The sequence below is a fragment of the Cherax quadricarinatus genome, chromosome 10 (assembly GCF_038502225.1).
Source record: "Cherax quadricarinatus isolate ZL_2023a chromosome 10, ASM3850222v1, whole genome shotgun sequence".
NCBI lineage: Eukaryota > Metazoa > Arthropoda > Malacostraca > Decapoda > Parastacidae > Cherax > Cherax quadricarinatus.
In genome coordinates this window covers 26189559-26211359 of record NC_091301.1, presented here as the reverse complement: position 1 = coordinate 26211359, position 21801 = coordinate 26189559, and the positions used below count along the sequence as shown (strand labels likewise).

The following is a 21801-nucleotide window of genomic DNA, read 5'->3' as shown; positions in this document are numbered from 1 at the left end:
GCACACAAAACCTCCTTTACCCCCTCCCTCCAACCTTTCCTAGGCCGACCCCTACCCCGCCTTCCTTCCACTACAGACTGATACACTCTTGAAGTCATTCTGTTTCGCTTCATTCTCTCTACATGTCCAAACCACCTCAACAACCCTTCCTCAGCCCTCTGGACAACAGTTTTGGTAATCCCGCACCTCCTCCTAACTTCCAAACTATGAATTCTCTGCATTATATTCACACCACACATTGCCCTCAGACATGACATCTCCACTGCCTCCAGCCTTCTCCTTACCGCAACATTCATCACCCATGCTTCACACCCATATAAGAGCGTTGGTAAAACTATACTCCCATACATTCCCCTCTTTGCCTCTAAGGACAAAGTTCTTTGTCTCCACAGACTCCTAAGTGCACCACTCACCCTTTTCCCCTCATCAATTCTATGATTCACCTCATCTTTCATAGACCCATCCGCTGACACGTCTACTCCCAAATATCTGAATACATTCACCTCCTCCATACTCTCTCCCTCCAATCTGATATCCAATCTTTCATCACCTAATCTTTTTGTTATCCTCATAACCTTACTCTTTCCTGTATTCACTTTTAATTTTCTTCTTTTGCACACCCTACCAAATTCATCCACCAATCTCTGCAACTTCTCTTCAGAATCTCCCAAGAGCACAGTGTCATCAGCAAAGAGCAAGTGTGACAACTCCCACTTTATGTGTGATTCTTTATCTTTTAACTCCACACCTCTTGCCAAGACCCTCGCATTTACTTCTCTTACAACCCCATCTATAAATATATTAAACAACCACGGTGACATCACACATCCTTGTCTAAGGCCTACTTTTACTGGGAAATAATTTCCCTCTTTCCTACATACTCTAACTTGAGCGTCACTATCCTCGTAAAAACTCTTCACTGCTTTCAGTAACCTACCTCCTACACCATACACCTGCAACATCTGCCACATTGCCCCCCTATCCACCCTGTCATACACCTTTTCCAAATCCATAAATGCCACAAAGACCTCTTTAGCCTTATCTAAATACTGTTCACTTATATGTTTCACTGGACCCCCAGTTTACGATCAGCTCTCAATGCGACCAATTATGTAAGTGTATTTAGGTGGGTGAGATGTTATCAACAAATTTTGTTGAAAATATATGGATATATATATATATACACATGTATATGTATATATATATACACATGTATATATATATATATATATATATATATATATATATATATATACACATGTATATATACAGTGGACCCCCGCTTAACGATCACCTCCAAATGCGACCAATTATGTAAGTGTATTTATGTAAGTGCGTTTGTACGTGTATGTTTGGGGTCTGAAATGGACTAATCTACTTCACAAAATTCCTTATGGGAAAAAATTCAGTCAGTACTGGCACCTGAACATACTACTGGAATGAAAAAAGTTCGTTAACCGGGGGTCCACTGTATATATATACACATGTATGTATATATATATATATACACATGTATATATATATATATATATATATCAGTGGACCCTCGAGTAACGGCATTAATCCGTTCCAGAGAGCTCGCCTTGAACCGATTTGGATGTTAGCCGAATTAATTTTCCCCATAAGAAATAATGGAAATCCAATTAATCCATTCCAGTATTAAACAAAATAATTTTTTTTACATGAAATATACATTTCCCTACACAGAAAACAATGAGACATGCACAATAAACAATACCGAAATGACACACCTTTATTATGGACTTATTGATGAGTGATGAGATGGGAGGAGGGGGGAGAATGTAAGTGTACTATTGTTTGGAAGGGAAATCCCCTTCCATAAAGACTTCAGGTAACAAGTCCTTTTCTGGGGTTACCTCCCTTCTTTGTTTTTTAATGCCACTAGGACCAGCTTGAGAGTCACTGGACCCCTGTCGCACAAAATATCTGTCCAGAGAGCTCTGTTTCTGGCGTCTCTTTAAGACTTCCCTAAAATGGAACACAAGAATGTCATTGTACATGTTGCCAATATGGCTTGCAACAGCTGTGTCAGGATAATTTTCATCCATAAATGCTTGCACCTTTGTCCACATTTTACAAATCTCCTTAATCTTTGACGAAGGCAACTTCCTCACTCTCTCTTCCTCCTCCTCTGAAGCACTTTAAGCCCATGGTGGGTTATTTAGCAGTTACAAGCACTAAAAACACTGGAATAATACAAAATATATCGCATGTATGCGTGGAATCGTCCAGACTGGCTTGTAAACAATGGCACACTAGCTGAAGGCGCTCAGGCCAGACGGACAGGCGAACACGTTTAGGACGAATGCCCTTAACTGAATTCTTGGGCATTAGCCGAGCCAATATCTTGATGCAAAAATGCGCCGCTATCTGATTTTGGCGTTAGCCGATGTCGCCATTACCCGAGGGTCCACTGTATATAGGAAAATTTATTTATTTATGCACATCGTCTGTTTCCCCCACCAAGGCAGAGTGACCTAAAAAAGAAGCAATTTCATCATCATTCACTCTTGGCAGAGGCAAGACCTTAAAGAAGAGGTTGATTATATTAATTATTATCATGTTACTGTGATAACAAAAGCTATAAATTTGTTATATACTTATATGTTATGTACTTTTTAGATGCCAAGAGTCCTAATTTTGGAAACCAGACTCTTGTTGGCGTTGGTATCGGTGTGGATGCTCATAATGGCTGGTCTGCATATATACAAGAGGTATCTGACTGCTCTATTACATTCAAGGTATGGCACATATTTTCTATGTTCAGTTTTTTTTTTAAAGAGTTATAAAGTATCAATAACTATTTTAACTTTAAAGCTTAACAAAGCTGTTCACAATAACCTAAGTGATAAAATGAGACAAGCCTGGCAATATCTTTATTATACACCCTGTAAGCATGGTGTGGGTGGTAGTCAAAAGGTTACAGAGGTACGTAATGAGTCCAAGGACGGGGTCATAAAACTTTGTTAACTAAGCAGTACATGTATTTACATGTTTATATCTGGTTACAGTCACAATGAGTTATTTATGAAGACATGAATCAATTCACAAGATCATTAGTGTAGCTTATATGTTGTTCTGAATTGTTTATATTATCTTTTATTTTAGCAAAGTATGCTTTAATTTAAACAGGTTTAAGGGGTTATGCATATTTACAAGCAGCAAGGTCAGGATATTTTTCCAGAATGATTTGTAATATATCACTGTGGATAAAATACTTCGACATTTCTTGAGCATTTGTGAGTGAGTTGTCTCTGAATTCATTAATAATTACAATTTTGCCAGGGCATTTTGGCATCATGGCACCTTCCTTGAGGGAGGGAAGGGTTTTAAATTTAAAATTGTCTTCTTGTTTTGTGTCTCATTACAACTAAGTTCTCATTGCAAGATGTACTGTATAACACTCTAAAATTTAACATCTTGTTGGTTTATTACACAAGCAAAATTACCTGACCTGAATTGTTATCATAAGGTGACTCATTCAGTGGTGTAGCATGGGGATGGCACAACATTATGCTCAAGGACACATGCACATGCTACCCATGTCAGCAGCTGTTGGCTTACCAGTGCTGGTATACAAAAAAAATCACTCTGTGGTCAGATTGATTGTTGTATATACAGAATAGTAGGTACAGTGGAACCTCAAAAATCGAACATATCACGTATCGAACATTTTGAAAATAGGACCATTTTTTCGTACAAACTGTGTCCCTATTATCAAACGCACCCCTATTTTCGGACCGCCGGGTATGGGACCTGTCTGCCACCCGCTCTGTCCGTGTCCCCGCATAGGCGCCGTGAGCAGTCTAGCTTTGTTTATTCTTGAGTGAACACTAACCTGCACTCTCATTCACGCATTTAACGATTATTTCGTTGTGTTTAGTGCTTGTGGGACTGTGAAATAAGCTGCCATGGGCCCAAAAAAACTTGTGGTAAAGAAAGTGAGAAACACCATAGATGTGAAGAAGGAAATAATACATAAGTATGAGAGTGGTGTGAGACTTGAGCTTGCCAGGATGTATGAGAAAAACAAGTCGACCATCGGTTCTATCCTGTCAAAGAAAGAACAAATCAAGGAAGCTGATGTTGCGAAAGGTGTTAATATAGGGAGTGGATGAGGTGCCTTCTTCAAAGATTAAGGAGATTTGTGCCAAGTGGAATGATGTCCAAATGTTTGTGCAGAAGTACCACCCTGAGCAAGCTGAAACAAGCCATCTTTGCAACAAGTTCAGTGACAGAACCATGTCCCATTTTAGGGAAATGTTAAAGAGGCACCAGAAACAGAGGACTGTGGACAGTTATTTTGTGAGACAGGGGTCCAGTGACTCTCAAGCTGGTCCTAGTGGCATTAAAAGACAGAGAAGGGAAGTAACCCCAGAGAGGGCTTTACCTGAAGTCCTCATGGAGGGGGATTCTCCTTCCAAACACTAACCCCAGCTCCCTCTCTCTCCTCCTCCCTATCTTCCAGATGCCATCACCAATCTTCAATAAAGGTAAGTAAAAATGTTATTTTATATGTATTACTATACATAATTAAAAACTATAGTATTTGTTGTATGTAAAACTGTAATTAATCTCTATAAAATGTGTTTTTTGTGTGAATATTTTTGGGTTTCTGGAACAGATTAATTGTATTTTCATTATTTCTTATGGGAAATATTGCTTCGAATTTCAGACTTTTCGAATTTAGAACTAGCTCCTGGAACGGATTAAGTTCGATTTTTGAGGTTCCACTGTATTAGACATATTATATTAAGCAGACATAAACATACAGTATTAGAACACATGAATTAAGGCAAAACAAAATATTCCCAGTTGAGAGTTGTTACAATATTATCAGTTTCGAAGTCAGTGTAGCACAAAGAACTTTACCATTTGAACATGCTTGCAGTATTAGGTCTATGAATTACAAACCACTGCTATAATTTATACCTTGTGCAGCATGTAAACAACTTAATATTGATTAGTAGAAGAGTGTAAACCCTAATCTTTTACAATTCAGGTGAACATATCCAGCAAGGCTATTATTGGAGAGTGGAAACTGGAAGTGGATGTCCAGTCGGGAGATAAGGCCTATAGTTATCCTTGCAAGGATACTTTCTTTATACTCTTCAATCCATGGTGCAAAGGTAATGTAAATGTACTATTTCTCAAGTGCAAAATTAATCTTTAAAAACAGAATAAAGTACCACTTTGTAAGGTGCTGTGCAGCATTTTTAACCCTTAAACAGTCCAAACGTAGGTCTGCATTTGTGCGCGTAGCTCTCCAACCTTGATTTTCTCCATAAAGAATGAAAAAAAAAAGTAGATCTACGTTCGGAGCGCTTCGCGAGCGAATGTAGATCTACGTTTGGACAGTTAGAGGGTTAAATTTGTCGTGCTAAGTTGCATTAATTGGTAGACATGCAATTGTGACACTACTTCATTATAAGGTTTGTTTTTTACAAGGTATGGAATTTCAGTGATATTTAAAGTAAACTGCAATTTGGAATTAGTACGTGCTGCACAGTATTTTACTTTATATCTGTCCAGTTCATCATTTAAAAGCAGGGTGACAGATGTGGCATCTTTCATATACTCTATGCCATCCTGTTTCTCATATTGTTTTATTTAGGGGTTAATTGGAGGTGGCTTGTCTAATCCCTGTAGTGATATTCTTCCAATATTAAAGGACAATGTGCTCGTAAAGATAAGTGGTCCTGAGCAGGCATGAACTGCCCTCAACAAAAAAACGAACCTGTTGATAGCATCCTGACTTTTGGGAAATCCTAGTAATTTAAACATATGTTATTAGGTATGATAACTTATGAGTTTTTTTTTTTCAACAAACCGGCCGTAGGGTCACCTAAAAAGAAAAACAAAAGTTTGTCTGAAAAGTTTTAATTTTTTAATTTAGTAATTTATACAGGAGGAGGGGTTACTAGCCCCTTGCTCCCGGCATTTTAGTCGCCTCTTATGACACACATGGCTTATGGAGGAAGAATTCTTTTCCACTTCCCCATGTAGTGTACTTACATGTACCTGTACCTAAATAAACTTACTTATCCTCCCCACTCAGTATCTCAGCCAGTGCCTCAGAAATGTATGACACTAGGTTCTGGATAATTTATGAGCAGGGTATGTATGTACTTTCTTAAGTATGTACGTGATTCAATGGATTAAGACGAAAGTAAAGGATGTTCCAAAGAACACTTTCCCTGGTCTTTGCATTCCAAAGAACACTTGTTCCCTGGTCTTTGCACAAGATCATATTACGTACGTGTATTCTAATATTGGCCAATCATACATAGTAAAGTTTCACTACAGCCTTTCCTCGCTTAGTGACATACTCATTTACCGATGACTCAAACTTACGACAGGCTCTCTGACAAATATGCATACCTAAATAATGTACATTAGAGCTGATTTCCTTTATTGTCTTTATTACAGTATATACAGTAGGGCCTCACTTATATGGCAGGTTAGGTTCCAGGCTACCGCCGTAAAGCGGAAATCGCCTAAAGTGGGAAAACCCTTTTTTTTTCCCTTATAAATGCATACAAATACCAGATAACAAGTTTACACTAACATATACACCTACCATCCGACTTACGACCGAGTTTGGTTCCGAGAAACCGGTCGTAAGTCGAAATGGTCGTAAGTCGAACTTTATTAATGAATATCAACAAAACATTTTTGTAATGACTTTATTTTATTGTTTTATTTTGGTATTTCATGTTTTACTTTACTTTTTATACTGTAAGGTTGAAGATAAACACTGTGTACAACACAAATAGTTGTTTATTTCCCAGAAATTTGGCATAAAAAACACGGTCGTAAGTTGAGTGGTCGTAAGTCGAGCAGGTCGTAAGTCGGATGGTAGGTGTATTAAGTTAGCAATAGAACTATGCATCAAAAAACAATAAAAAAGTAAAATACACACAGAGTGCACTCATTACTTATCTTAAAATATTTGTAGTCTTAATCTAGGGTGAGACAAGTAGTATTTATTGTAAGAAATCAAGTGTGGTATGTATGGTAGTCAGCTGGGCTACTGTACCAGACCACCCCACCTACACATAATATTCTATTACATTTAAGCATCCCAGAGCGATAAAATGCATATACAGGTCTCCCTCAACATTCACGTTTTCAACTTTCGCGGGCTTCACACATTCGTGAATTCCCAACCGCCAAATTCCCAGCTGCCAAATCATATTTAAGTTTACCGCCACGAGTCCTTACTACCCTCATTCCGACCCCTGCAACTGGCAGCCAGCCCTCCCACCACTGTGTTGTGAGTGTTTTGTTTGTTCATTATTTGCTATTAAACTACAGTATAAATAATGTAAACCCATTTATGACTGCATATTGGAATGGCTATTCGGATAGGTATTGGAAGGTGACATCGTGTGTTTACTCTTGAACACAGCAAAGAATCAAACATTTCTACTACTGCTAATAATAATAATAATAATAATAATAATAATAATATTAATATAATAATAATAATAATAATAATAATAATAAATACGATAGAATTGAAGAAGGAAATTGTACAAAAATACGAGGGCTGAAGCAGTAGTGGAGGAAGTGGTTGACGCAGCCTCAGTGTGGCTTTGTTTATGCTGGAGTGAGTATTAGTCTCCGTGCTCTTCCAAACATTTCACAATAATTCATTGTATTTGGTGCTTGTAGATTGAGTGTGACTGGAGTGGTTGAGGCAGTGGTAGAGGCAGTGGTAAAGGCAGTGGGTGAGGCAGTGGTAGAGGCAGTGGTAAAGGCAGTGGTAAAGGCAGTGGGTGAGGCAGTGGGTGAGGCAGTGGGTGAGGCAGTGGTAGAGGCAGTGGGTGAGAGTGATAGAGGCAGTGATATTTACTAACATATATGTTATAAATAATAATAGTACATTATGAATAACATTTATTATTATTATTATTATTATTATAAATGTTAATAATATTAACATGTTCTATTATTATTTATAACATATATGTTAGTAAATACCACTGCCTCACCCACTGCCTCTACCACTGCCTCTATCACTGCCTCTACCACTGCCTCAACCACTCCAGTCACACTCAATCTACAAGCACCAAATACAATGAATTATTGTGAAATGTTTGGAAGAGCACGGAGACTAATACTCCAGCATAAACAAAGCCACACTGACGCTGCGTCAACCACTTCCTCCACCACTGCTTCAGCCCTCGTATTTTTGTACAATTTCCTTCTTCAATTCTATCGTATTTATTATTATTATTATTATTATTGTTATTATATTATTATTATTTTTTTTTTATTTTTTTTTATCACACTGGCCGATTCCCACCAAGGCAGGGTGGCCCAAAAAAGAAAAACTTTCACCATCATTCACTCCATCACTGTCTTGCCAGAAGGGTGCTTTACACTACAGTTTTTAAACTGCAACATTAACACCCCTCCTTCAGAGTGCAGGCACTGTACTTCCCATCTCCAGGACTCAAGTCCGGCCTGCCGGTTTCCCTGAACCCCTTCATAAATGTTACTTTGCTCACACTCCAACAGCACGTCAAGTATTAAAAACCATTTGTCTCCATTCACTCCTATCAAACACGCTCACGCATGCCTGCTGGAAGTCCAAGCCCCTCGCACACAAAACCTCCTTTACCCCCTCCCTCCAACCTTTCCTAGGCCAACCCCTACCCTGCCTTCCTTCCACTACAGACTGATACACTCTTGAAGTCATTCTGTTTCGCTCCATTCTCTCTACATGTCCGAACCACTTCAACAACCCTTCCTCAGCCCTCTGGACAACAGTTTTGGTAATCCCGCACCTCCTCCTAACTTCCAAGCTACGAATTCTCTGCATTATATTCACACCACACATTGCCCTCAGACATGACATCTCCACTGCCTCCAGCCTTCTCCTCGCTGCATCATTCATCACCCATGCTTCACACCCATATAAGAGCATTGGTAAAACTATACTCTCATACATTCCCCTCTTTGCCTCCAAGGACAAAGTTCTTTGTCTCCACAGACTCCTAAGTGCATCACTCACCCTTTTCCCCTCATCAATTCTATGATTCACCTCATCTTTCATAGACCCATCCGCTGACACGTCCACTCCCAAATATCTGAATACATTCACCTCCTCCATACTCTCTCCCTCCAATCTGATATCCAATCTTTCATCACCTAATCTTTCTGTTATCCTCATAACCTTACTCTTTCCTGTATTCACTTTTAATTTTCTTCTTTTGCATACCCTACCAAATTCATCCACCAATCTCTGCAACTTCTCTTCAGAATCTCCCAAGAGCACAGTGTCATCAGCAAAGAGCAACTGTGACAACTCCCACTTTATGTGTGATTCTTTATCTTTTAACTCCACGCCTCTTGCCAAGACCCTCGCATTTACTTCTCTTACAACCCCATCTATAAATATATTAAAAAACCACGGTGACATCACATATCCTTGTCTAAGGCCTACTTTTACTGGGAAATAATTTCCCTCTTTCCTACATACTCTAACTTGAGCCTCACTATCCTCGTAAAAACTCTTCACTGCTTTCAGTAACCTACCTCCTACACCATACACCTGCAACATCTGCCACATTGCCCCCCTATCCACCCTGTCATACGCCTTTTCCAAATCCATAAATGCCACAAAAACCTCTTTAGCCTTATCTAAATACTGTTCACTTATATGTTTCACTGTTAACACCTGGTCCACACACCCCCTACCTTTACTAAAGCCTCCTTGTTCATCTATCCTATTTTCCGTCTTACTCTTAATTCTTTCAATAATAACTCTATCATACACTTTACCAGGTATACTCAACAGACTTATCCCCCTATAATTTTTGCACTCTCTTTTGTCCCCTTTGCCTTTATACAAAGGAACTATGCATGCTTTCTGCCAATCCCTAGGTACCTTACCCTCTTCCATACATTTATTAAATAATATCTCCAACCACTCCAAAACTATATCCCCACCTGCTTTTAACATTTCTATCTTTATCCCATCAATCCCGGCTGCCTTACTCCCTTTCATTTTACCTACTGCCTCACGAACTTCCCTCACACTCACAACTGGCTCTTCCTCACTCCTACAAGATGTTATTCCTCCTTGCCATATACATGAAATCACAGCTTCCCTAACTTCATCAACATTTAACAATTCCTCAAAATATTCCCTCCATCTTCCCAATACTTCTAACTCTCCATTTAATAACTCTCCTCTCCTATTTTTAACTGACAAATCCATTTGTTCTCTAGGCTTCCTTAACTTGTTAATCTCAGTCCAAAACTTTTTCTTATTTTCAACAAAATTTGTTGATAACATCTTACCCACTCTCTCATTTGCTCTCTTTTTACATTGCTTCACCACTCTCTTAACCTCTCTCTTTTTCTCCATATACTCTTCCCTCCTTGCATCACTTCTACTTTGTAAAAACTTCTCATATGCTAACTTCTTCTCCCTTACTACTCTCTTTACATCATCATTCCACCAATCGCCCCTCTTCCCTCCCGCACCCACTTTCCTGTAACCACAAACTTCTGCTGAACACTCTAACACTACATTTTTAAACCTACCCCATCCCTCTTCGACCCCATTGCCTATGCTCTCATTAGCCCATCTATCCTCCAATAGCTGTTTATATCTTACCCTAACTGCCTCCTCTTTTAGTTTATAAACTTTCACCTCTCTCTTCCCTGATGCTTCTATTCTCCTTGTATCCCATCTACCTTTTACTCTCAGTGTAGCTACAACTAGAAAGTGATCTGATATATCTGTGGCCCCTCTATAAACATGTACATCCTGAAGTCTACTCAACAGTCTTTTATCTACCAATACATAATCCAACAAACTACTGTCATTTTGCCCTACATCATATCTTGTATACTTATTTATCCTCTTTTTCTTAAAATATGTATTACCTATAACTAAACCCCTTTCTATACAAAGTTCAATCAAAGGGCTCCCATTATCATTTACACCTGGCACCCCAAACTTACCTACCACACCCTCTCTAAAAGTTTTTCCTACTTTAGCATTCAGGTCCCCTACCACAATTACTCTCTCACTTGGTTCAAAGGTTCCTATACATTCACTTAACATCTCCCAAAATCTCTCTCTCTCCTCTACATTCCTCTCTTCTCCAGGTGCATACAAGCTTATTATGACCCACTTTTTGCATCCAACCTTTACTTTAATCCACAAAATCCTTGAATTTACACATTCATATTCTCTTTTCTCCTTCCATAACTGATCGTTCAACATTACTGCTACCCCTTCCTTAGCTCTAACTCTCTCAGATACTCCAGATTTAATCCCATTTATTTCCCCCCACCAAAACTCCCCTACCCCCTTCAGCTTTGTTTTGCTTAGGGCCAGGACATCCAACTTCCTTTCATTCGTAACATCAGCAATCATCTGTTTCTTGTCATCCGCACTACATCCACGCACATTCAAGCATCCCAGTTTTATGAAGCTTTTCTTCTCTTTTTTAGTAAATGTCTACAGGAGAAGGGGTTACTAGCCCATTGCTCCCGGCATTTTAGTCGTCTCATACGACACGCATGGCTTACAGAGGAAAGATTCTTTTCCACTTCCCCATGGACAGTAGAAGAAATAAAGAAGAACAAGAGCTATTTAGAAAAAGGAGAAAAACCTAGATGTATGTATATATATATGCATGTGCGTGTCTGTGAAGTGTGACCAAAGTGTAAGTAGGAGTATCAAGATATCCCTGTTATCTAGCATGTTTATGAGACAGAAAAAGAAATCAGCAATCCTACCATCATGCAAAACAGTTACAGGTTTCTGTTTCACAGTCATCTGGCAGGACGGTAGTACTTCCCTGGGTGGTTGCTGTCTACCAACCTACTTCATAGTATTCCATTCATTTTAGTGCCTGCAATTGCTAAATAAGTCACCATGGCTCCAAAGAAAGCTTCTAGTGCCAGCCCTTTGGTAAAGAATGTGAGAAACATATAATTTAAGAAAAAGTTTGTAGAAAAATACGAAAGTGGTGATGGTAGAGTGGTAGCAGTTGTGATAGTGGTAGAGGGTGGTAGCAGTTGTGATAGTGGTAGAGGGTGGTAGTGATGGTATTGGTTATGATGGTGGTAGAGGGTTGTAGTGGTTGTGTAGCTGGTAGAGGGTGGTAGTGGTTGTGATGGTGGTAGAGGGTGCCTTCTTCAGTGATTCGGGGATTCTACCAACTCTTCTAATGTTGTTGGAGTTACATAGGGCTACAGAAAACACCGCTGCCTCAGCTGCTGCTTCACCACCATTATGGATGGCTTATGCTCTCAGTGGCCCAACAACAACACAACACAACACCTCTCGTAACATACGTAATGACTTATTTTATTCATTCTAGAGTATATTCCATTTCTATGTTATTTATATTGTTTATTATGTCATATTAGTTGAATTGTGATAGATAAATAAGCTGTAGAGTTGATTATTTTATTTTATTATCACACCGGCCGATTCCCACCAAGGCAGGGTGGCCCGAAAAAGAAAAACTTTCACCATCATTCACTCCATCACTGTCTTGCCAGAAGGGTGCTTTACACTACAGTTTTTAAACTGCAACATTAACACCCCTCCTTCAGAGTGCAGGCACTGTACTTCCCATCTCCAGGACTCAAGTCCGGCCCGCCGGTTTCCCTGAATCCCTTCACAAATGTTACCTTGCTCACACTCCAACAGCACGTCAAGTATTAAAAACCATTTGTCTCCATTCACTCCTATCAAACACGCTCACGCATGCCTGCTGGAAGTCCAAGCCCCTCGCACACAAAACCTCCTTTACCCCCTCCCTCCAACCCTTCCTAGGCCGACCCCTACCCCGCCTTCCTTCCACTACAGACTGATACACTCTTGAAGTCATTCTGTTTCGCTCCATTCTCTCTACATGTCCGAACCACCTCAACAACCCTTCCTCAGCCCTCTGGACAACAGTTTTGGTAATCCCGCACCTCCTCCTAACTTCCAAACTACGAATTCTCTGCATTATATTCACACCACACATTGCCCTCAGACATGACATCTCCACTGCCTCCAGCCTTCTCCTCGCTGCAACATTCATCACCCACGCGTCACACCCATATAAGAGCGTTGGTAAAACTATACTCTCATACATTCCCCTCTTTGCCTCCAAGGACAAAGTTCTTTGTCTCCACAGACTCCTAAGTGCACCACTCACTCTTTTTCCCTCATCAATTCTATGATTCACCTCATCTTTCATAGACCCATCCGCTGACACGTCCACTCCCAAATATCTGAATACATTCACCTCCTCCATACTCTCTCCCTCCAATCTGATATTCAATCTTTCATCACCTAATCTTTTTGTTATCCTCATAACCTTACTCTTTCCTGTATTCACCTTTAATTTTCTTCTTTTGCACACCCTACCAAATTCATCCACCAATCTCTGCAACTTCTCTTCAGAATCTCCCAAAAGCACAGTGTCATCAGCAAAGAGCAGCTGTGACAACTCCCACTTTGTGTGTGATTCTTTATCTTTTAACTCCACGCCTCTTGCCAAGACCCTCGCATTTACTTCTCTTACAACCCCATCTATAAATATATTAAACAACCACGGTGACATCACACATCCTTGTCTAAGGCCTACTTTTACTGGGAAAAAATTTCCTTCTTTCCTACATACTCTAACTTGAGCCTCACTATCCTCGTAAAAACTCTTCACTGCTTTCAGTAACCTACCTCCTACACCATACACTTGCAACATCTGCCACATTGCCCCCCTATCCACCCTGTCATATGCCTTTTCCAAATCCATAAATGCCACAAAGACCTCTTTAGCCTTATCTAAATACTGTTCACTTATATGTTTCACTGTAAACACCTGGTCCACACACCCCCTACCTTTCCTAAAGCCTCCTTGTTCATCTGCTATCCTATTCTCCGTCTTACTCTTAATTCTTTCAATTATAACTCTACCATACACTTTACCAGGTACACTCAACAGACTTATCCCCCTATAATTTTTGCACTCTCTTTTATCCCCTTTGCCTTTATACAAAGGAACTATGCATGCTCTCTGCCAATCCCTAGGTACCTTACCCTCTTCCATACATTTATTAAATAATTGCACCAACCACTCCAAAACTATATCCCCACCTGCTTTTAACATTTCTATCTTTATCCCATCAATCCCGGCTGCCTTACCCCCTTTCATTTTGCCTACTGCCTCACGAACTTCCCCCACACTCACAACTGGCTCTTCCTCACTCCTACAAGATGTTATTCCTGTAGAGTTGATATTAGTGTCATATTCTCCAACAATAAACTCGCCTCCCCTCCCTCTGCCCCGTCTGCCATACACCAACAAGAGTCTTCAATAAAGGTAAGTGTGATGTTAAATGTTCATTTATACATTTTATTAGTGCTTTACATTTATTTGGCATTCTTTTCTGCATGTAAATCTATATTTAAGCTAGGGACGTGACCCCTGAAGGGACCTAGAGCCCTTATGGAGGGGGATTTCCCTTCCAAACAATAACCTCTCTTCCCTCTCTCCTCCTCCCTGTCTTCCATTCATCAACAACGGCCTTCAATAAAGGTAACTGTCATGTTGAATGATCATTCTTTTGTGCATGTAAATCTATCTTTAACCCTTTGAGGGTCGACAGGCCCTCTCCGAAACTCGTTCTCAGGGTCGGCCAAATTTAAAAAAAAAAAAATTATTTTCTCTTATGAAAAGATAGAGAATCTTTTCCCGATCATAAAGACACCAAAAGTTTGAAATTTGATAGAAAACTTACGGAATTATGCTCTCGCAAAGTTAGCGGTCTCAGCGATGTTTACGCATTAGCGATTTTGCCCATTTTGAGCCCCATTTTCGGCCAATTTCACTGTACTAGTCGACAAAAAACATGAATATTTCGCTAGAACTCCATTTTTTCTATCGAATGGGTGCAAGAAACCACTCATTTATGAAATTCAACTATCCAGTACAGTGGTCAGAATTTAGCAATTTTGCCAATTTCACACAAATTTCAAAAGATGCCAATTTCCGAATAGGGTCCAGAATAAACAAGAAAGACATTCCTGGCACTAAAATGACATTTCCTCTAGTCATTAGTCATGTCTCAAGGCCCCTCTTATATTCTTTTGCTTTCCACTTTGAATTTTTATTTTCAGAGTAAATATAAGATTTACTCTTATGCAGACTACTGCATTAGTGTAAAAAATGGTATAAATATTATTGGTGCACTTGTGAAAGAATATTAGACTCACCAGTTGACGTGTATTGCACGCTTGGCACGATTTGTTTACTTTTGAAGTTTGGTAAAAATCGAACATTTTTGCTACTTTGAGCTCAATTTCAAGGCACCTTTCTTTGTAAAACCAGTCAAAATCATCTCAATTTCTGTAATATGTCTTCCATTCTATAAAATGAGACCAAGAAAACTAGAATACAACAATAAATACCATACGAAAATACACTGCAAAGTCGCTGATTTATTAAAAAAAAATGGTCAAAGTTTTTTTTTTCTCATTATGCACTGTGTGCTGCAGGATTTTTTTTAGACTGTGCACACTGACCACATAGACCCATTCTTTCATATGAAGGCCTACCAGCTTTCTCCCACTAGATTTGAGGCCGCTAGAATTTATGAGTACTAGTACGTCAAAAACCCCTACGCGTAAGACGTACTAGTACGACGAAAACCCTCAAAGGGTTAAGGTAAAAAAAATTTTTTTTTGATACTTCTGGATGTCTGGAACGAATTAATTGGATTTACATTATTTCTTATGGGGAAAATGGATTCGCAAATCGTCAATTTCGATAATAGTCACACTCTCTGGAATGAATTAATTACGAAAAACGAGGGTCCACTGTATTACAATAATGCAGTAGTAGTCTGCATAATGGTAAATCTTCTATTTTTTGTGTGAATAAAAATTCAAAATGGAAAGTAAAAGTAGTATAAGAGGGGCCTGGAGATGTGACTAATGAACAGAGAAAATGTTATTTTAGTGCCAGGATGTCTGCATTGTTTATTCTGGATCCTTTTTGAAATTGGCATCTTTTGAAATTTGTGTGAAATTAGCCAAATTGCCAATTTCTGACCACTTTTTTGGGTAGTTGAAATAGGTGAATGGGCGGTTTCTTGTACTCAGTCTACAAAATAGAAGTAAGTAAATTTATTCAGGTATTCACAAATACAGTTACAGTGGACCCCCGGTTTTTGGCCAGTGCAGAAATCATACAATTTGGATTTCAAGAACTTTTTTTTATGCAAAATTTACCCCTGGGTTTCGTACATCTGCTTGGAAATCATTGGTACCAGACATCATGTCTGCCTGGGCTGCTCTTACATTCGTGACTCACTCTTGGGCACTTTAAATGTCTTATTTTACATTAATATAGGCATTTTCATTAATCCATCTCTGATATTTTCTTCCAAACTATGTAAGAAACACGTTACAGAGCATATAAACATGCAATGCTTATATGTGATGTATGTTTAATAATAATAATCACTCTTGGGCACATTAAATGTCCTATTTTAGGTTAATATAGACATTTTCATTAATCCATCTATGATATTTTCTTCAAAATTATCTAAGAAACATGTTACATAGCATATAAACATGTAGTGTTTATATGCTATCCAGGGGTGATAGTCAGTGGAAGGAAAACATTATGTTTTCTCTGGTTCAGCTTCAGAGAAATCGTGTATGAATCTGTGTTGGCCCAGTAACCACCCTTAATAGTACGTAAGGCTTTTGTTTACAATTCTCGGCATGAATTATTCATTACTTCTCCCTTTGTTTATGATGGCATCTAAAGGTAGTTGTTAGAAATTATTAAACTCGGTAAACATGGTATGTCAGTGGTAATAATATGGTTGTAAGCCGCAGTATATGTAGCCATTAGGTATACACCTGGGATGTAGTCCCTCTGGGACCTCAAATTACTACTCACCAACAAGAGTCTTCAATAAATGTATGTAATGTTCATTTATCATTAAAATTAGTCATTTATATTTATTTCTCATTGTAATCTGTATGTACAACTATAGTTATTCTCTATAAAATCTATTTTTTCTAATATTTTTGGGTGTATGAAACGGATTAATTGGATTTACAATATTTCTTATGGGAAATGTAACTTCGATTTTCGACCATTTCAGATTTCGGCCAACCTTCTGGAACAGATTAATTATGAAAACTGGGGTTGTACTGTAAATAGATTATCATACATAGCATTGTATGTGTAGAGAACCTAGGATAACCCCAAAAAGTCAAAGTGATTTATTTTCATTGGGGTCCTTAAAGACCATTGTGTAATCAGTGGGTTTTAACACATAATAAACCATCTAGCCATTTTGTATAACAAACCAGAAACAAAAGCAGATCTTGCAAGAACCCTTGCAAATCTGTTCTTGCAAGAGTTGCACTGAGGGTAAGGTTCAGTGCAAAGCTTGTATAAACCTTGCTGAATTTAAACAACACTACAGAAGGAATACTAGTGAAATAGCTATGAGTTTGGTAGACTGGAACAATGGAATGGGCCAAAAATGGGGCATAAATTGGGTGAAATCGCCGATGCATAAATATCGCCGTTGGGTTAAGTGCATTCTAACCTAACCACTCTGTGATTCAGCAAGATTACTAATCCAGCACCCTACAGGTCCCGATGATGCTGGATTAGTGATGGCCAACCTGTACTAGAGTAAAGGTTTGTCTGAACATCCTCTGACTGCCTTCTCTTAGGTTCATTTATTGTCAGGTGCAGTAAGGTGAACTCCCTTGTGAGATACAGACAAACAGGTGTCTCTACACTGGGACTAATGTGAATGTAATTTCAGGTGATTGATCAGACACACTTGAGCCATCAAGCAAAGAAATAATGTTGAGCACAAGTATTATTATGGCCACTAGCCATGGTGCAAAGTCATTGGTAAAGCCTTGCTTTTCAGTTATCTTGGCCACTGAGCAGATTACCAAAATATAATTATTCTCTTGCATGTCAGTGGATTGGAGAATACTAACCAGTTAAACAAGTGTTTTATGTTCACTGCTTCTGTTGTTCGGCTATTGCTAAAAATATACCCTAAAAAATTTTCCCACATATTTTCATGCTTGCATATCTATAAAAGACTACATAGCCTTTCGTAGTTTGGTTTTTAGACTACAGGCACAGCACTTAAGTGATAGCAAAAACCTTACCACCTCAGTGAACACCTGAAATGGTATGCATATTTTGCACTTTGCATTAGTATTGTACTCTTCCAGTTGTAATGATTAAAAAAAAAACAGTGCACCCTGTATTTATGTATAATAAATAAAATCCTTGTTACTAATCCTGGCACAAAAGTAAAGTTATCAATAGATGCATAGCCAATAAAAGAGCTAATACTCTTCTAGACACTGATAACCTAAATTATCTTGCTGTTTGTGGGCTGGCTACATCAGGTGGGGTAGTGGCTTTGATGAGAAGTTTAGCTTGGGTCACTCAGAAACTAATAAAAAAAAAAAAACACCTTGGCATATATTTTGGGTGCTACTGGTAGCAAGGTTGCTTGAAACACTGTCTTTAAAAAATATTTCAATAGGCATTAATCACCTTTGTATGAAATCTTTCAGATGATTCAGTGTACTTGGAGGATGAAGCAGAGAGTCAGGAATATGTCCTCAATGACTCTGGTCTTATCTGGCGTGGCACAACCTCACGCTTGAGGCCTTGCCCATGGAATTTTGCCCAGTTTGAGGAGCATATCCTAGAATGTGTGCTGTATATGCTCACAACTGTATGCAAAATGTCTCCTGCCAACAGAAATGATCCCGTCAAAGTGACCAGAGCAATTTCTGCTGGGGTTAGTTGTCATTAGATAATTGTCAGTACAGTGGATCCCCGGTTTACGATATTATTTCATTCCAGAAGTATGTTCAGGTGTCAGTACTGACCGAATTTGTTCCCATAAGGAATATTGGGAATTAGATTAGTCCATTTCAGACCCCCAAACATACACATACAAACGCACTTACATAAATACACTTACATAATTGGTCGCATTGGGAGCTGATCGTAAACCAGGGGTCCACTGTATATTATTTTATTAGGGACTAAAATTGGTATTTGATTTATGTTTATGTCTTTTATATTTATATAAATTTTTATTCTGTTGTTATAAGTACAACAAATCCTCTCATAATATGCAGGTTACATTTGTGACAATCTGCACATAATGTGAAATAGCAAATGAACTCATAACAAAACACAGTATTCTTAACCCATGGCAAGTAGATTTCAGGTTAAAAAAAGTTCAAATAGTGCATTAATAAAATGCTTTAACTCTGTCTACACATCTCTAGAAAACAATACATATCCAGTACACCTCTTCATTAATTTAAGAAAAGCTTTTATTAATAGAGCAGACTACAATATTGTACTCCTCAAACTAGAACATTATGGATCAAGAGGCTATGCACTGTCTTGCATCACATCCTACCCAAGTGAGACTACATCTGTAAGTGACAATTTTTACCTACTTATCTACATAGGCAGTGTCCTATGACCACTGTTTATTTCTCTTTTACATCTTGACACCCAAAACCAGTTTTATTTTCAGTAACACCAAATACAATTGGTTAAGGGCTTTTGATCGAAGGAATTGAACCTGTTCTTGCCTTCCTTGAATTGAACCTAATTATTTCTCATTCTCCAGGTGCTCTATGACCTCCCCTGTAGGTTTAGGGCTTCCCTAAATACGTATAATGAATTATAATCATTATCGCTGATGAAATAGAAAAGATATTTGCTTGGCAACTAAAAATTAATATTCACTGTTGATAAGAACTGCCATAGTGTTTAGTAATGAAGTTAATTATTTTTTAACACACCTCTCTCCCACTGAGATACAGTGACCCGAGAAAGAAGAAATACTTCAAACATCACTCGCTCTACTGTCTTGCCCGAGGCATGCTGATACTACAGTTTAGATGTCCCTTCTGACAGCAATATCCCCACCCTCCTTCAGTGCAGGCACTGCATTCCCACCTCCAGGACTAAAGTCTGGCTAACCGGTTGATACCTTCACACAAAACTCGCAAGCAGTTCCCACCACAAATGCACCATCTTTGATTATATCTAGCACTTCCATTTTCTTCAATAATGTCATTGATTCACACATATTTTTATTCTTAGTAAAAAAATAACCACAGAGTGGTGCACAAATTCCTTTCAGAATGAAACTAGGTACCATGGGTTGTCAGTGAGAGGGATGGAATCCTGCATTACTGTAGTATAATACAATTTTTTTTGTGTAACTTTGTTTTAGAAGTGTGGTATCAAAATTTCACATGTTAGCCATTTCTTTCATGCTTTATGGCATTAAGTATCAAGATTTTTGCCTGTTAGGATTTTTTTTTTTTTTTTCACTTTTCTGAATCGTGTTGTAAGACACCCACCTAACTTGATGCATTGAGAGGATTTACTATATGTTTACTATTAAATTACTTACCTTATTTTGGTTGGTACTATATTCAAATCTTTCCTTGCAGGTAAACTCTCCGGATGATGAGGGTATTCTTGTGGGCAACTGGAGTGATGACTACAGTGGTGGCTGTTCCCCAACAAAGTGGGGTGGTTCTCAGCTTATTCTTCAGGAATACTACAAGACAAAGAAGCCAGTCAAGTATGGACAATGCTGGGTGTTTTCTGGCGTAGTCACGACTGCCTGCAGGACACTGGGCATACCTTGCCGTTCTATTACCAACTTCTCGTCTGCCCATGATACTCACAATTCCCTCACCATTGATACCTTCTTCGATGACAATGGAAAAGCGATTGAGCATCTCAACTCTGACTCTGTGTGGAATTTTCATGTTTGGAATGAAGTGTGGATGACTAGGGATGATCTAGGGGCGGAGTTCAATGGCTGGCAGGTTATCGATGCTACACCACAAGAGGAAAGTGATGGTGAGAGTCTGTTATAATGTTTTTATACCTATAAAGGAAATATTCGTGAAAGAAATAACTTTTTTAATACTGTGAATTTTGAACTATTCATGCTTGAAAGTACAATACACAAATTCCACACTATACAGTACTAGAATTTAGCTGTTAGATATTTTAAAACAGAAAATTAGAATAGGGTGTAAAATAGATTTATCAGTTTGATGTCAATACTAACACTTTGAAACTACTATAATATTATAATAATAGTAGTAATAATTAGGATTTTGTTACTCTTGAGTACCTGTTTCAAGAAATTCACAAGTGCTTGCACATCAATTTATAAATGAAGCAATAACAATGATGAAGAAGATATACTCAAGTTCATTTAAGAGTAACAGTCTGATCAACAGGATGAACAAATGCCTGCCTCATAACAAACCCTGACAACCAGTTGAATAATCTAGGAGCTGCATAAGACACTTAAGAATGTATGTTTTCAGGAACTAATCCTACTTCATAAATTAAAATACCTGCCACCTACAGGTATTTTTATATTATTTTTTTTTTATTAACACACTGGCCAATTCCCACCAAGGCAGGGTGGCCCGAAAAAGAAAAACTTTCACCATCATTCACTCCATCACTGTCTTGCCAGAAGGGTGCTTTACACTACAGTTTTTAAACTGCAACATTAACACCCCTCCTTCAGAGTGCAGGCACTGTACTTCCCATCTCCAGGACTCAAGTCCGGCCTGCCGGTTTCCCTGAATCCCTTCATAAATGTACTTTGCTCACACTCCAACAGCACGTCAAGTATTAAAAACCATTTGTCTCCATTCACTCCTATCAAACACGCTCACGC

General features: G+C 38.6%; 1 protein-coding gene across 1 annotated transcript in view; it reads left to right on the top strand.

Annotated features, from left to right (window-relative positions):
* Tg (Transglutaminase) overlaps positions 1 to 21801 on the top strand; it is a 140875-nt gene that overhangs the window by 87083 nt on the left and 31991 nt on the right. The window contains exons 3-6 of the mRNA XM_070083722.1: positions 2644 to 2762; positions 5024 to 5150; positions 18626 to 18855; positions 20543 to 20960. Coding sequence (XP_069939823.1) covers positions 2644 to 2762; positions 5024 to 5150; positions 18626 to 18855; positions 20543 to 20960 — 894 coding nt within the window. The remainder of the gene's footprint in view (positions 1 to 2643; positions 2763 to 5023; positions 5151 to 18625; positions 18856 to 20542; positions 20961 to 21801) is intronic.